The sequence below is a fragment of the Salminus brasiliensis genome, chromosome 9 (genome assembly GCF_030463535.1).
Source record: "Salminus brasiliensis chromosome 9, fSalBra1.hap2, whole genome shotgun sequence".
In the NCBI taxonomy this organism is placed as follows: domain Eukaryota; kingdom Metazoa; phylum Chordata; class Actinopteri; order Characiformes; family Bryconidae; genus Salminus; species Salminus brasiliensis.
In genome coordinates, this window is record NC_132886.1 from 42,495,076 (window position 1) to 42,511,121 (window position 16,046).

Below are 16,046 nucleotides of genomic sequence, written 5' to 3' on the forward strand. Positions count from 1 at the left end.
GCCCAATCAATGCAATCTTGTTCTTAGCCCACTTTGGGTAAGGTCTGAGGGGCTCCTTGGTCCTCGGTGGATCGGAGAGTGCCCCAGGCCAAATGGAGAATAAAATGCTTCTAGAGCCAGAGACGCTATAGGTGGAAGGAAAAAAAAACTCAGTTTTAAGCACCTTTTTTCATTCCAATGCTGAGACTTAGTCTACGGCTCCAGTCTTCTCAATCGTGTTGGAACAATCTCAGATTTTGCACTTTTTCTTGTCTCCACCGTGATGGAGAACACCGGTCACATCACATGCCTTTTAAATGACTCATATTAATTGCTGGTTTTGATAGGTTTTTTTTTTTTTTTATTAAATATACTAGTATAAAAAGCTCAGATAAATGAGTCCTCAGCCTGATCCTCTAGACTGGAATCTTGGGTGCGGATGAGATCCAGCTGACAACCAGGTTCCTGGAACGGTGTTAGAATCATGAAAGCTGTTGAAAAGAATGAAGCTCTCAAAATTTCCTCACAGTCTTTGTGCTGGGATATATTTTATTAGAATCTATCTAGAACATTTCAGCAGTTCTAGACACAATTCCCACTTTATTACTGACAACTGAGACAATGCTGTTCACTTACTGTCACTTATTGTCAAACTTACTGGGGTCTGCTCAGCTAAACTTCTTTTCAATTAAAAAAGTGGGGTGGCCATCTTTGTCTTAGAACATCCAGTGGAACAGCAGATGAACGGTAGTGTAATATGCTCAGTTTGAGGGTCTTGCAGTAACTGGAGGAAGAGGAGAATTTTGCTTGAAAAGCAGCATTATGAACAGAACACATAAAGATTGGCGTGCCGTAGGATGCCAAATAACTATCCAACACCTTCAGCACCTTCAATGACGAGCATTAGAGAAGTCAGTATGTTGGATGAGCACCACTCCACCTCATCCCAAAAGTTCTAGAGAAGACAGTTACACTGCTCCACAGCTCAATGGTGGGGGGCTTTATATCCAGGTGACTCATGCCGGACATTGGGCATGGTGCCAGTCAGTTCATGTTTTTCTGCTCCAGAGAGTCCAATTTTATCCTAGTCCTCTTCTACCAGGGGGCGCTGCTCACAATCAATGGCGTGTGGTGTTTGAGACATCAGAAGCAGCAGGTGAGGTAGGACAAATGCTTCTGAGCTTCCACGGGTGCCTCAGGTGGAACACAGACAGTTTTCTGTATCTACAACACCAACACCAGCACTACAGACTTTAAAAAGGATCTGTCTTGAGCTACGAATCCACAGGAGTCAGAGCTGTACGTCCTGATGGACCTGAACCTTTTACTGAGAATCTATAAAAGCTTCAATTTACGGAGTTGATCTGTTCTAGGTAGTTAGCTGTGAAACTAATGCAAACACTGTTAGCATGTATGCTAGGAGCTCCAGTGCTGTTCTGCTTCTGTTCTACACACTAACTGATTGCAGCGAGCTCTGATACACTGGTTTCTATTACCTTTGGGACGAGTTGCAGTGGTGGAACTATTGATCTAATATCAGGACTTGACCTCTTGGATACTCTCACTCGAGGTTAAATGTAATCAAATCCTTCTTGCAGCAATGTTCCAACATCTAGCATACTGCCTTCCCAAAAGAGTAGAGGCTGTTACTGCAGTAAATGAGTACAAACTCCTGTCTATCGCTCCTGATTTTGGACGTTGCATGAGCAGGTGTCCACATACTTTTGTCAATGCACTGTATGTAAATGTGATCATTGTAACGTGATTAAACTGTGTGACTCTGGATTTGAGCACACGCTGGTAAGACATACAGGTTACATTTATTAAAATTTGCTACATTTGTTTGAGTATGCAAATATATTTTTATATAGATTATAATATATACAAATATCTGCACAAACATTTGTCTTAAATGGGTTAAATAGGATCTATTATGGCAGCATTTGGGATCTAACAGTCAGAATAGCACTGGAGCATCTACTGTAGATCAGAAGACCATGCACTAAACCAATCACAGCCTGGGGGTGGCGCTGTGGAGCAGATGGCTGTTTCACTGTAGGATGAATGAAGGCTGGATGTTGAATGCTCCTCATGCTTTATAGGTCCTTACAGATCAGGTAAGCTGGGATATGATCAAAGGTTACCATGAAGGTGAAGACTAGTACTGAAGTACCTGCCAGTGGAGTTTTAGCAGAGCCTGTTTGACTAACATGGCGAAAACGTCAGCTTTCAGAAGCTCCAAACTTCAAACTGACTCAGGAAATAACAGTTTCACCCTAACAACCTGACCAACGCTCACCGTCAGTAAACACAGGACCAGTTGAACTGATCAGAGAATATTTTGAACAGCTTTCTGTAATCAGCTTAGAGTCAACGGCACTTACCCTGAACCTGAAGACCAGCACTAAACTACCTAGAACCTCATAGAGAGAGAAGAACAGCTGTAGATGTGGGTCAGCCTGTAGTAACACATGGGTGCAGTGTGAGAGGAGCTTATCACACCTCCTGCATTTTTTTAACACAGTGGGGTTAAACTGAGCTGCACAGCAGAGAGTAAACCCTCTGCCCCCCAAACAGTCAAACAGAGTTCACTGCTTCTCCCGTTCATCTTAGCTTGATGCTCTAGACTTCATGTTGGTGGTAACTCAGTTAATTAGCATATTTCCACATTATCCAATCAGTAACTGACCAATGGTTACCATCATTGTGAACCCCAGTTGTAAATGTCTTATCTGTAGTGTAAAATACAGAAAGTTATGAGTCTGGGTGGGGCCAGTTTTCCTCCCTCTCCACTCAGTGTGGGTGGGTGGGTTTGAGGTGAACCCAGTGCTGGCATGCTGAAAGCCCTGCCTACTCATTCTCTGCTCTGGGTGGGGCTAGAGGGCATCACTGATCCCCTCTGGGTCAGTAAATGCCCCAGGCCTGAGAGAGAATGAGAGGTTACCCAGTACAGGGGCATTGTCCCCCTAGGGGGGACGCTCGGGTCTGGAGAAGGAGGGAAAACTGGCCCCACCCAGACTCATAACTTTCTGTCTACCCCTGATGAGGGAGAGGAACTCAACAACAAAACAGGTACCAGGGCTGGTGCAAGGGGTGGTTTCAACATGGAAGCGGAGTAGATGGATTTAGTTTTCTCGTAGTGGTGGATATATCTCAGCTTGAACACTTCTCCTCATCCCACCCAGGGCAGAGAATGAGGAGGGGTAAGTCTGGGCTAGCCAAAGTGCCCCCGCCTCTTTCAAAGGGTGGCGAACATGGCATGCAGCAGAGGTTTTACACCTCTAGCCCAACTTAAAATAAGGAGGGCTTGCAGCATGCCAGTATTGGGTTCTCCTCAAACCCACCCACACTGAGCGGGTAGGGAGGAAAACTGGCCGCAACCAGACTTATAACTTTCTGAATGTTACTCTATAGATAAGACATTTACAACTGGGGTTCACAATGATGGTGACCATTGGTCAGTTCCTGATTGGACAACGTGGAAATATGCAAATTTACTGAGTTAATTAGCATATTTCCTAAACAGTCTAGGACAGAGCAACTCCTAAACAGTCTCCAATCACAGCCTGGGGGTGGCGCTGTTGTGCAGACTGCTGTTTGACTGAAGGATGAATGAAGGCTGGATGTTGAATGCTCTGCATGCTTTATGGGTCCTTACAGATCTGGTAAGCTTGGATATGATCAAAGGTTACCATGAAGGTAAAGACTAGTACTGAAATACCTGCCAGTGGAGTTTTTAGCAGAGGCCTGTTTGACTAACATGAGGAAAATTTCAGATTTTGAGAGCTCCAGACTTCAGGTGGTCTCAGAAATTGACTATCTCACCTAGATGACCTAAACAATGCTGACCGTCAGTGTGAAAGTCAGTAAACACAGAAAGTAAGGTTCTCCAGTTAAACTGATCAGAGAATATTCTGAACAGCTGTCTGTAATCAGCTCAGAGTCAACGGTACTTACCCTGAAACTGAAGACCAGCACTGAACTACCTAGAACCTCATAGAGAGAGAAGAACAGCTGCAGATGTGGGTCAGCCTGAACTAACACATGGGTACTGTGTGGGAGGGGTTTATCACACCAAGGAGCAAGAATCTTAAACACAGAATGCATCCTGATTTTGTTGGAGAAACTGTCTCTACTGTCCAGGGCATTGCTGTGAGGATCTGATTGCATTCAGTGACAAGAAAAAAGTGAGGTAAGGATGGTGTATGAGCACCACCCCACCTCATCCCAAAATCATTGGATGGAACACCATCAATCCAGTGACCCGGTTCCACTGCTCCACAGGTCAATGCTGGGGGGGTGGGGGTTATACTCCTCTAGCTCACTCCTGACATTAGGCTTGGTGCCTGTAATTTCATGCTTATCTGCTCCAGAGAGCCAGCTCTACTGGCTAAATATTTTTAATGGTTTAACTGGATGAAGCTGGTTGTTTGGAATCTGAACTGATCCAGTAGAGTGTTGGTGGGTTTAACTGGTTTTAAGCTGTGTATGAAAATGAATTCCCAGTAGAGCTACCGGTTTAGAATGCTAATGCTTACTATGGGATTCGAATGGAAGCAGCTGCATTTTACAACTTGCTTCTACCAGAATTTCCACACCAGTACAGTAGAAGTGTTCCAGTTTCCAGATCAATTCCACTGGTGTCAACTGAAAGCAACTGGTATTGTACAGGAGTTTGCACTGGGGTGATGCTGGATCAGGTTTAGATATATGGTCAGCAGCTCTGAGCTCCGGTCTCATCCAGTCATCAGCACCTTCTCTAATGCTAACTAGATAGCTAGCTTTGGAGATCAAGACTTGCAGTTAGCTTATGTGCAAAAGCAAATGCTGCTGTGGGCTTTGGCCACCAGGGGGCACCTGCTCACTATTAACGGCATGTGGTGTTGGAGAAGTCAGAAGCAGCAGATTAAATGTCTTTAGCTGGGAGAGACGCTGCTGAGCTTCCAAGGGTTCCTCAGGTGGAACACAGACGGTTATTCTCTATCTAAAACACCAATACCAGCACCACAGAATTTAAAAAGGATCTATCTTGAGCTACGAACACACAGGAGTCAGAGTCAGACGTCCTGATGGACCTGAACCTTTCACTGAGAATCAGAAGTTGATCTGTCCTAGCTAGCTAGCCAGGAAGGTAATGCAAACACTGTTAGCATGTATGCTAGCAGCTGCAGTGCTGTTCTGCTCCTGTTCTCCACTAACTAACTAACATTTAAACCGTGAACAGTTTCTCCTCCAGAGGTTTAGAGGTGAAGCTGGGAGAGTCTCTGGACGTGCTGAAGATCCTGTCCTTGTTCTGATCTTTAAATTTTCCATCGTTTATAAAGTTGGAGTAGCCTACCTGACTGTGGAGGCCTTCTTCTTCCTGTCCTTTACAGACACTCTCCCTCCAACAACTTACCTGGTTGGCTGATTGGCCAATTACTGATGTAGTACAGCTAGTAAGCATGGTGATGAGATGGTGTGAGTATTGAACGGTCTGGAGTATAGAGTGGAGAAACACAGGATTTGACCTCATTGATACTCCCACTAAAGGTTGAATGCAATCAACTTTTTCAAAATTCATTTTACAGCAGTAAATGAGGACAAACTCCTGGCTACCGCTCTCGATTTTGGACGTTGCATGAGCAGGTGTCCACATACTTTTGTCAACACAGTGCATATAAATGTGATTGTTGTAACGTGATTAAACTGTGTGACTCTGGATTTGTGCACAAGCTGATAATACATACAGGTTACATTCATTTCAATTTGCTACTGTTTGAGTATGCAAATATATTCATATATAGATTATAATATATGCAAACTTTTGCACAAACATGTGTCTTAAATGGGTTAAATATGATCTATTATGGCAGCGTTTGGGATCTGACAGTCAGAATAGCACTGGAGCTGCTACTGTAGATCAGAAGACCACTCACTAAACAGTCTCCAATCACAGCCTGAGGGTGGCGCTGTTGTGCAGACGGCTGTTTGACTGAAGGATGAACGAAGGCTGGATGTTGAATGCTCCGCATGCTTTATGGGTCCTTACAGATCAGGTAAGCTGGGATATGATCAAAGGTTACCATGAAGGTAAAGACTAGTACTGAAATACCTGCCATTGGAGATTTTTTTTTTTTTTTTTAGAAGAGCCTGTTTGACTAACGTGAGGAAAAACTCAGATTTTGAGAGATCCAGACTTCAGGCTTCCTCAGAAAATGACCATTTCACCTAGACGACCTGACCAATGCTGACCGTCAGTGTGAAAGTCAGTAAACACAGGAAGTAAAGTTCTCCAGTTAAACTGATCAGAGAATATTCTGAACAGCTGTCTGTAATCAGCTTAGAATCAACGGCACTTACCCTGAACCTGAAAACCAGCACTGAACTACCTAGAACCTCATAGAGAGAAAAGAACAGCTGCAGATGTGGGTCAGCCTGTACTAGCACATGAGTGCAGTGTGGGAGGAGCTTATCACACCTCCTGCAGTTTTTTAATTACAGAGAGTAAGCACACCTGAATCTGCCCTCAAACAGAGGTCACTGCTTCTCCCGTCCATCTTAGCTTGATGCTCCAGATTTCACGTAGATGGTAACTCAGTTAATTAGCATATTTCCACGTTATCCAATCAGGAACTGACCAAAGGTCACCATCATTGTGAACCCCAGTTGTAAATGTCTTATCTCTAGTGTAAAATACAGAACTTTATAAGTCTGGGCGGGGCAATTTCTCCTCCTTCTCCACTCAGTGTGGGTGGGTTTGAGGTGAACTCAATACTGGCATGCTGCAAGCCCTGCCTACTGTGGGTGGGGCTAGAGGTGTAAAACCTCTGCAGCATGTCATGTTCTCCACCCATGGAAAGAGGTGGGGCATGTTGGCTAGCCCAGACTTACTCCTCTTAATTCTCTGCCCTGGGTGGGGCTAGAGGGTGTCACTGACTCGCTCTGGGTCAGGAAATGCCCCATGCCTGAGAGAGAATGAGATGTTACCCAGGGCTGGGGACACTGCACTCCCCCTGGTGAGGGAGAGCAAGACAGGAACTTATGAACAGAAGGAAATGATATCCCCCATTTTTTTTTAGAACCAGTTCAGGTGGAGGGTCTGGTTCCGATGCTGCTACTTATTCTGCAGTACTAGTCTTCTCAATCACGGTGGAAAGATCTCAGATTTTACTCTTTTTTTTTTAATCCTCACCGTCATCGTGAACACCGCTCACATCACACACCTTTTAAACACTCATTTTCGTCAGCACCTCTCATTGGCTACTCACTCATTATATATGCAAATATATTCAGAAAGAGTGTGTCATGTGGAGAAACAGTGGATGAAGCTTTGGAATCTTTGCATTGTGGGAAGCAATCACAGAGGCAGGAGCTCAGACAAACAAGGGCTCAGGCTGATCTTCTAGACAGGAATCTTCAGCACAGATGAGGAACCAGGCAGTTTTCAGGACGGGGTACAGATCCAGAAACCAGGTTCCCGAAACAGAACAGCAACTTTAGGATCATCAGAACATCTGCAAAGAGTGAGGAACTCAAACACCACACCCTCTCTGGAATGCATTTCTCTAGAACCTATGTAGATCAGTTTGTACACCCCCACCTGTCTTACTGTCACTCAGCAGGTTACTGAGCTAAAGACGTTCTCAGAGCAATGTTCTCATTCCAGCATCATCAACTTAGAACACGGGCAGAACCTCAACCTGCAAAACAGAACATTAAACTCAGATTATATGGAGAACACTTCAGTGTGTAGCGTTAGCACTGCAAAGCAGAACGCTACTGATAGCGCTGTAGTTTAACACACCTATAAACTCATCTACTTAAATCATCTACATCTATTTAGCGTGAGCTAAATCTGAATTAGCCTGTTTTAGCCTGAGTCAAACCTGTTGGCTAAGGTTAGCCTGTTTTAGCCTGAGTTAAACCTGTTGGCTAAGGCTAGCCTGCCTTAGCTTATCTTAATAAACGTGTTAGCTGGACTTATCCTGACTGAATCAGAGTTAAACTTTTTAGCCAAGGTTAGCCCGTTTTAGCCTGAGTTAAGCCTGTTGTCTAGGGTTAGCCTGTTTTATCCTGAGTCAAACCTGTTGGCTAAGGTTAGCCTGTTTTAGCCCAGAGTTAAACCTGATGGCAAGGTTAGCTCTTTTAGCCTGAGGTAAACCTGATGGCTAAGCTTAGCCCATCTTACCCTGAGTGAAACACATTAGCTAAGGTTAGCCCATTTTAGCCTGAGCTAAACCCATTGGCTAGGATTAGACTGTTTAGCCTGAGCTAAATCCGTTGGCTAAACCTGTTAGCCTGAATTAAACCTGTTGGCTAAGGTTAGCCTGTTTTAGCACTGGAGCTGCTAGCATACATGCTAACAGTGTTTGCATTAGCTTCACGGCTAGCTAGCTTGGACAGATCAACTCCTGATTCTCAGTGAAAGGTACAGGTCCATCAGGACGTCTGACTCTGACTCCTGTGGGTTCGTAGCTCAAGACAGATCCATTTTAAAGTCTGTGGTGCTGGTGTTCTAGATACAGAGAACCGTGTGTGTTCCACCTGAGGCACCCGTGGAAGCTCAACAGCGTCTCTCCCAACTAAAGACTTTTGTAATTTGTAATAAACCTCACCTGCTGCTTCTGACATCTCTAACACTACACGCCATTAATAGCGAGCAGCGCCCCCTGGTGGTCAAAGCCCACTGCAGAGTTAGCCTTTGCACATAAGCTAACTGCAAGTGTTGATCTCCAAAGCTATCTATCTAGTTAGCATTAGAGAAGGTGCTCAGAACTGCTGCTGATCATATTTATGAGTTTAGGGCTGAATCCAGAGCAGAAGAGCAGGACCGGAGGGCGAAGATCTGGAAGTGATTAATCCTTAATCCTTAAACTTTTAGAATTAGATTGAGTTCATTAGTGAGAGTTTAGTGACCCTAAACAAAACTTATCAGATCTAGACTGAGATCAGACTGCTCTGCTGGTGTCTCGGTTTATGTGGATATGTAAAACAGAAAGACCAGGATGTTCAAACTGACCCTTCTCAGCCTTTCTGGACTTGGATTAGCATCTTCTCAACACCAGCACCAGTTTCCTCTAATGTACTTTATTACATGCTGATGTGAACATTAGCATTATCCTAAACCTGATCCAGCATCTGATCAAACTCCAGTACAATACCAGTTGCTTTCAGTTGACACCAGTGGAATTGATCTGGAAACTGGAACACTTCTACTGTACTGGTGTGGAAATTCCGGTAGAAACGAGTTGCAAAATGCAGCTGTTTCCAGTAGAATCCCATAGTAAGCATTAGCATTCTAAACCGGTAGCTCTACTGGGAATTCATTTTCATACACATCTTAAAACCAGTTAAACCCACTAATTAAACACCGCAGGAGTTTCAACTGCTGGACTGCAGGAGAGCTTCCGCATGCCTCACGTGGAACACGGTGCTGATGGTTCCAATCTGGAGAACTCTCCTCTCCTTTTTGTCTGGAACTTCAACACAGAAACTACAGCATAGAAAGAGAGGCTAGTCTCTTACTCCAGACCCCCAGGAGGCAGCAATAGATGATACAAATCGGGAGTTTGTTGTTCAGCTCACAGAGCTATGAAGCTAATGAGAACACTGCTAGCATGTATGCCATCAGCTGCAGTGTTGATTTTTTTCCACAGTAACATTTAAAACATTACCAGTTGCACCTCCAGAGGTTTAGAAATTAAGATAGATTTGAACAACTAAAGCTGAAGTTCTTGTATATTTATGTTTTCCTGTGGTTTGATTATGTAGGAACAGCCTACCTGAAAGTGCAGCCATTTTTCTTCCACTCTTTTAGACTCACTCTCCGTTCAACACCTCTCCTGATTGGATGATTTGCTAATTAGCCAATATGATTGGCTGTTTGACTAATTACTTGTGTAGCACAGTTGGTTTAGACGGAGTTTGGGTGGTGTTTCTGTTGAATGGGTTTGGAATCCAGAGAGGAAAAACAATGCAGGTAGAAGAACTTTAGGTTTCATAATTTGGTGAATAATTTGATGAATGAATCAAAGATGAGGACATGGAGGTGTCTGCTTACAGTCAGGAATGATTAAAACCTACGTTGAAGATAAATTTGCACTACATGTTGGAAAATGTCTGGATATGTCTGTCTTGCGTTTCCACTCTCAGACCACTTCATTACAAAACCATGTCTTGTGCGTTCTCTCTGTATTTCACTGTGTATTTTTCATATACTGGCATGGTGCAGCAGTTCCAGTTGTAATCAAAAGTTAGCTGGAGATTTGAGATTACGGATGCCTTTCGGGTGTAGAGCCGGCCCAACGCCACCACGGGGCACCCAAAAGCATAACATTGAATGATAAAACGACATGGTACTACACAGGTAAAGTCATAAAAACAAAATATTAAAAAAAAAATATTGTGATCAGTGAATATTAAATCATTAGCCATTGTTATAATTGTATCCTTGACTATCTTTAGCGACAGTTTTCACTATTTTTTTTTATCTGTAAATAAAAATGTCTTTTTTTTGCCACAAACGAAATCCTGAAAAACTGTTAAAAAGCTTTGCAAACACTAAAAAAATGTTTTACGTTCCTCACTGCTGCACACGCCAAACACACTAGATGGCAGCAAAGATCGCAGCAAAGAGTATGCACTTCATGGAACCGCTGTAAAAAATAAAATGCTGAACGTTATCCTGCGTGACTGTATGACAGATGACAGTAACTCCTGTCACAATATTCTCCTACTTAAGCAGTAAGCTAAACACGACTCTTTAAGGCCAGCGGTATTGTTGTTTTCAGCCACAGAAAATATCACTACCGTCTTCTGATTGGGTGGGCAGTCTTACAGCCCGCGTCCAAGATGCCTCACGACCCGAAAGGTTTTACTTTTATTGGACAGTGCATTCTAGGAAAGCATTATTTTTACATTAAACATTATTTCTATTTTCAAATCAAGTTAATTACAAACAAAACATCTAGTAAAAAATGTATATAATATCAACAGGACGCAGAAAAGTCCCCGGATGACTGACTGCTTCCGGAGACATTTTGGAGTATGTGACCAAAACACAACTGAGGTGGTGGAACCGCTGGAGGCTGAGGGTCGTCAGTGAACGGTGGCAAGGGGGGGAAAAGTGGAGTTCTTTACGAGGTGAGAGGCTGCAAACATTTGAATTTAGTTTTTTGCTTGTAAATGAGCGATTTATGAAGGTCATGTTTGGTGAATTTTGGGAGTTTTAGGACTGAATGTTCAGCATTAAGAGTTGGGTTAACTTTGATAGCTAACTAGCTAACGTTCCCCTCAGTAAGTAGCACACAGCTAACGCTGCTCAGTGTAGACCGGCGCTTCATCCATCAAAAGAAAAACAACGGTTTCCGCGTTTAGTCGTTAACTACCACCCTCTCTGTCTTTCGGCAGTCCTGACGAGCTGAGGAAGGTTTAATTGGAGACCGATCAGTCTGTATTAACCAATCTCAGCTTGTGAAAACGCTACAGATATATAGAGAGACTAGTCTGTCTTCACCAGAACCAGACCGGCTGCAATGGAGCACATTTAGAACCAAAGCCTGGTTTAAATTCAGGAGCTGTAGAAATATTAACCAGCATGCTTGGTGGAGAAGCTCTTCTGTAGCACTGAGTTTTAATACTGTATGTTAAAATCAAAGCTTAACTTGCATTTAAACTGTGTGTGTGTGTGTGTGTGTGTGTGTGTGTGTGTGTTTCAGATTCAGCTTTCCTGGCAATAGAAAGTGAGGAGAGATGATGGAGGGAGGCTGAGGAGGAGGAAAGAGGACTAGAAAGGATAATGCAGAAAATAAAGAGTTCAATGAAACCACTGCAAAGACTTGTCGTTATTGTGTTTTGTGAAACTGGAGTGTGTAACTGTGTGTAAATATACAAGTTAGACTGGTCATTTCAGTTTAAAGAAGCTGGTGAAAAAGACTTTTCAGACGTTTTAATTTTTGGGGCAAAAAGTGATCATTGTGGTCTGGTCCTGTTAACCTAAAATTTGGTCAGTAGGTCATTTCATACGTTCATCTGATAACACATAAGAAAACATAGCTTTAAGAATGTCAGTAAAAGGCAGATGTAGGAAGGAAAATGTAAACAGAGGAACATGTTAAATGATCTTTACCCTGAAAAATGGGAAGCACTTTCTGCTGAAAACACGGACGTGACGGGTTTTGCTGAGCTGAAAGGGTAAAGCAGGCGGTGTCCCATGGACTCACTGCATATTGTCCAGCATTGGCAAAATCAAGTATTATGCCATGTGTTCAGCTAAGCCCCCTGTGTTGGGGTCTGTACTTTTACTGTGATGCTGTGATCAATGCTCTGCTACCTTCACCAGGAGGAAGATTTGAATACTAATCAAACTGTTCCACCTTGACCTTTCCTTTTCTGTATTTGTACCTTCCTTAGACTTTTTCCATTGTTAGCCTGGACCTGTCTGTTATGATTGTCAGGTGCTCCTACTCTGTTTTCTTGTCTCTTTTTGTTTTGATTCTCCTTTCTTTGTTGTGTGTTTACCACCTGTCTGTCTTGTGTTCCTCACCAGGTTGGTTCTTTTTATTAAAACCATTATCCTGATTTTACATACACCTCAACCTTCCTTCCATCCAAAAGTGACCGAGCGACAGACCATCGGCTCCGTGTAGACTCTCCACTGGTGTTGCACCAGGCTCTGTGCTTGGTCCTCTGTTCTAACTCTACACTTGCTGTCCTGATGTGAGGAATATAATTTCATGGGTTCTCTTACCACTTCTATGCTGATGACACTTAACTCATTGTTTCTTTTTTTTGTTTCTAGTCCAGTCTAGAACAAAGACCAGCTGATCTTATTAACAAAAAGTGGCAACCGGCGTGTTTAAATCTTTAAAACCTGCCCATTCTCTTTTTGTTCATCACCGCCTCTTATTTCACACAGAAACTCCCTGAGGCACCCATGCGCATACTCTCCCTGTTGTTTACTCTTTCTGTGTATTTACACAGGTTGTCTATCTTGATATCCTTCAATACTGCACTGTTAAAAAAAAATTGTTGATTCAACTAATAAAAAATAAGTAACCTGGTTGCGTTTAAATTAATTTAACTAAAACTAAACATTTAATTTCATGCAACATAGTATTTAGGATAAATCAATGAAAAAGTATGTTGATCTGATAATGTTGATCTAATATTTTTGAATGAGACAAAATGTTTTGTAAACGCAGCATTATCTTTTACTGATATGACTTATAATAATAATATTTAATTATAAAAGAATAATAAAAGAATAATATTTCATCTCAACTCAATCAAGCTTGGGAAAACATTGAGACGACTCACAAATTCAAGCAAACTCTGCTATATGTAGTATGTAATTACTGGTTTTAATGTGTGTTAACTTTGAATTTCAGTCAGGTTACCTACAAATAACTTAACATCTATAGAAATGGACTTGGTAGCCCTAAAATTATTTGTGTTGACTTATAACTAAAGTGCACATTCCATGTATATTTGTCTAGTATAACAACTTGTATTAAACATAATGTACCAAAACACATTAACTAATTTATTTGAATATTTTAGGTTTGGTAGAGAGAAAGGACTGTCGGCTGTATTGTGTGAGTAAATGTTTTGATTTTAAGGTTACCACTGACCTGTAGCAGTGGCTTCAAGTGTCTATTATTATAATTTATACATTATTTTTATTATTTTATACCAGTGCAGCAGCAGCAAACGAACATTGGATTAGCGTCGCAGTGACACAACAGCTCGGCAACAGCGGAGCAGTAGCGTGGGATCATTGTTAAAGGTATGATTATTGTTTATTTTCATTGATCTTGTTATAAACCAAATCCACGTCAACCACATCGAAAACAGTTTTTAAATTTTTCACCCGTTTCTGACTAAACTCCCACTGCGTTTTGTTGGTTTACTAACATTTTCTCATTATTATACGACAATTATTTACAGGGTCCTGAACTCTTTTCGTTTCTGAACAGGTTAAATATTAAATGAGTTACTTAAAACATGTAATTAAGTACATGCCCTGTGCTTGCGAACTCATCTGAAGATTCTATATATCTTATGGTTAACTGGGAAATAGGAAGAGAATATCACAAAACTTCTCTAGCCTTCGTCTCTAACCCCCTGTTAATTATTTATGATTCACTACCTTGTTGCGTAGTTCCCGCCTCATTCTGCTTGATTTATATATATTTTCTCATTTTTATACCAAAGTTACACTTCAGATCTTGTCAGGTCGTGTTTCATGTACAATCTCCAGTATCACCTCTTGTAAATACGACCTCACTGAAGGATGAAATTTAAACTTTCTAAAAACATAATATTCATTATTAAGCAGCCTAGCAAAGGACGATAACTAAACTGAGCAAAAAATCTTGTAAAAGGATGCTAATTTAGTCCCAATTATTATTAAAATTAATATTAGAATGTGTTTTCCACCAAATCTTAAACTGTAACTATTTCATTAGCTTGTTTTTTTGTGGAGTTTTGTTAATTATTCCCTGTCCTCCTCCAGCTCCCTTTTACCTATTTACACTTCACTACCTTCCCGCCTCATTCTGCTTGATTTTATTGTTATATTTTATCATTTTTACATTTACATTTATGGCATTTAGCAGACGCTCTTATCCAGAGCGACTTACAAGGTAACTCGTATTACAGAGGTGGGCCAATGTAGTGTTAGGAGTCTTGCCCAAGGACGCTATTGGTGTAGCACAGCAGAGTCACCCAGACTGGGAATCGAACCCCAGTCTCCCACGTAGTGTGGTAGCTCACTGGCAGGTAGTGGTGTTATCTGTTGCGCCACACCAACCACAGTTACACTTCACATCTGGTCAAGTCGTGTTCCAGATACAATCCCAAGTATCCCCACCTGTAAACTCGACCTCCCTGACAGATCAAATATAAATTAAACTTCCTAAATACCAAAATATCCATTATTAAGAAGCCTATCAAAGTACGATGACCAAACGGAGCGAAAAAAGCGTATAAAAGAAGCAATTTTTTGTCCCAATTATTATTATAATTATTTTTTATTAATATTCGAATGTGTTTTCCACCACATCTGAAACTGTAACTATTCCAGTAGCTTGGCTTTAGGTTGTGTTTTGTTAATTACTCCTTGTCTTTCTCTTCCAGGTCCCTTTCAACTATTTACACTTCAATACCTTCTCGCTGAGTTCCAGTCTCATTCTGCTTGATTTCTTTATATTTCATCATTTTTATACCACAGTTACACTTCACATCTGGTCAAGTCGTGTTCCATCTACATTCCCAAGTATCCCCACTTGTACATATAACCCTCCTGACAGATCGAATGTAAATTAAACTTCGTAAATACCGATATATCCATTATTAAGAAGCCTATCAAAGTACGATGACCAAACGGAGCGAAAAAAGCGTATAAAAGACGCCATTTTTGTCCCAGTTATTATTATAATTCTTTTTTTTATTAATATTCGAATGTGTTTTCCACCACATCTGAAACTGTAACTATTCCAGTAGCTTGGTTTTGAATTGTGTTTTGTTTAATACTCCTTGTCTTTCTCTTCCAGGTCCCTTTCAACTATTTACACTTCAATACCTTCTTGCTGAAATTCCGCCTCATTCTGCTTGATGTATGTATATTTTTTCATTTTTATACCACAGTTACACTACGCATCTGATCAAGTCTTGTTACATCTACAATCTCAAGTATTCCTACTTGTAAATACGACCTCCCTGACAGATCGAATGTAAATTAAACTTCCTAAATACCGAAATATCCATTATTAAGAAGCCTATCAAAGTACGATGACCAAACGGAGCGAAAAAAGCGTATAAAAGACGCAATTCTTGCCCCAATTATTATTCTAATTATTTTTATATTAATATTCGAATGTGTTTTCCACCACATCTGAAACTGGAACTATACCAGTAGCTTGGTTTTAGGTTGTGTTTTGTAAATTCCTCCTTGTCTTTCTCTTCCAGGTCCCTTTCAACTATTTACACTTCAATACCTTCTCGCTGAGTTCCCGGCTCATTCTGCTTGATTTATTATATTTTATCATTTTTATACCACAGTTACACTTCACATCTGGTCAAGT

General features: G+C 41.5%; 1 protein-coding gene across 1 annotated transcript in view; it reads left to right on the forward strand.

Annotated features, from left to right (window-relative positions):
- The window catches only part of LOC140562820 (uncharacterized), a 104,584-nt gene that overhangs the window by 58,280 nt on the left and 30,258 nt on the right, over nt 1-16,046 (forward strand). The window contains exon 3 of the mRNA XM_072688675.1: nt 15,516-15,578. Within this exon, the coding sequence (XP_072544776.1) occupies nt 15,516-15,578 (63 nt within the window). The remainder of the gene's footprint in view (nt 1-15,515; nt 15,579-16,046) is intronic.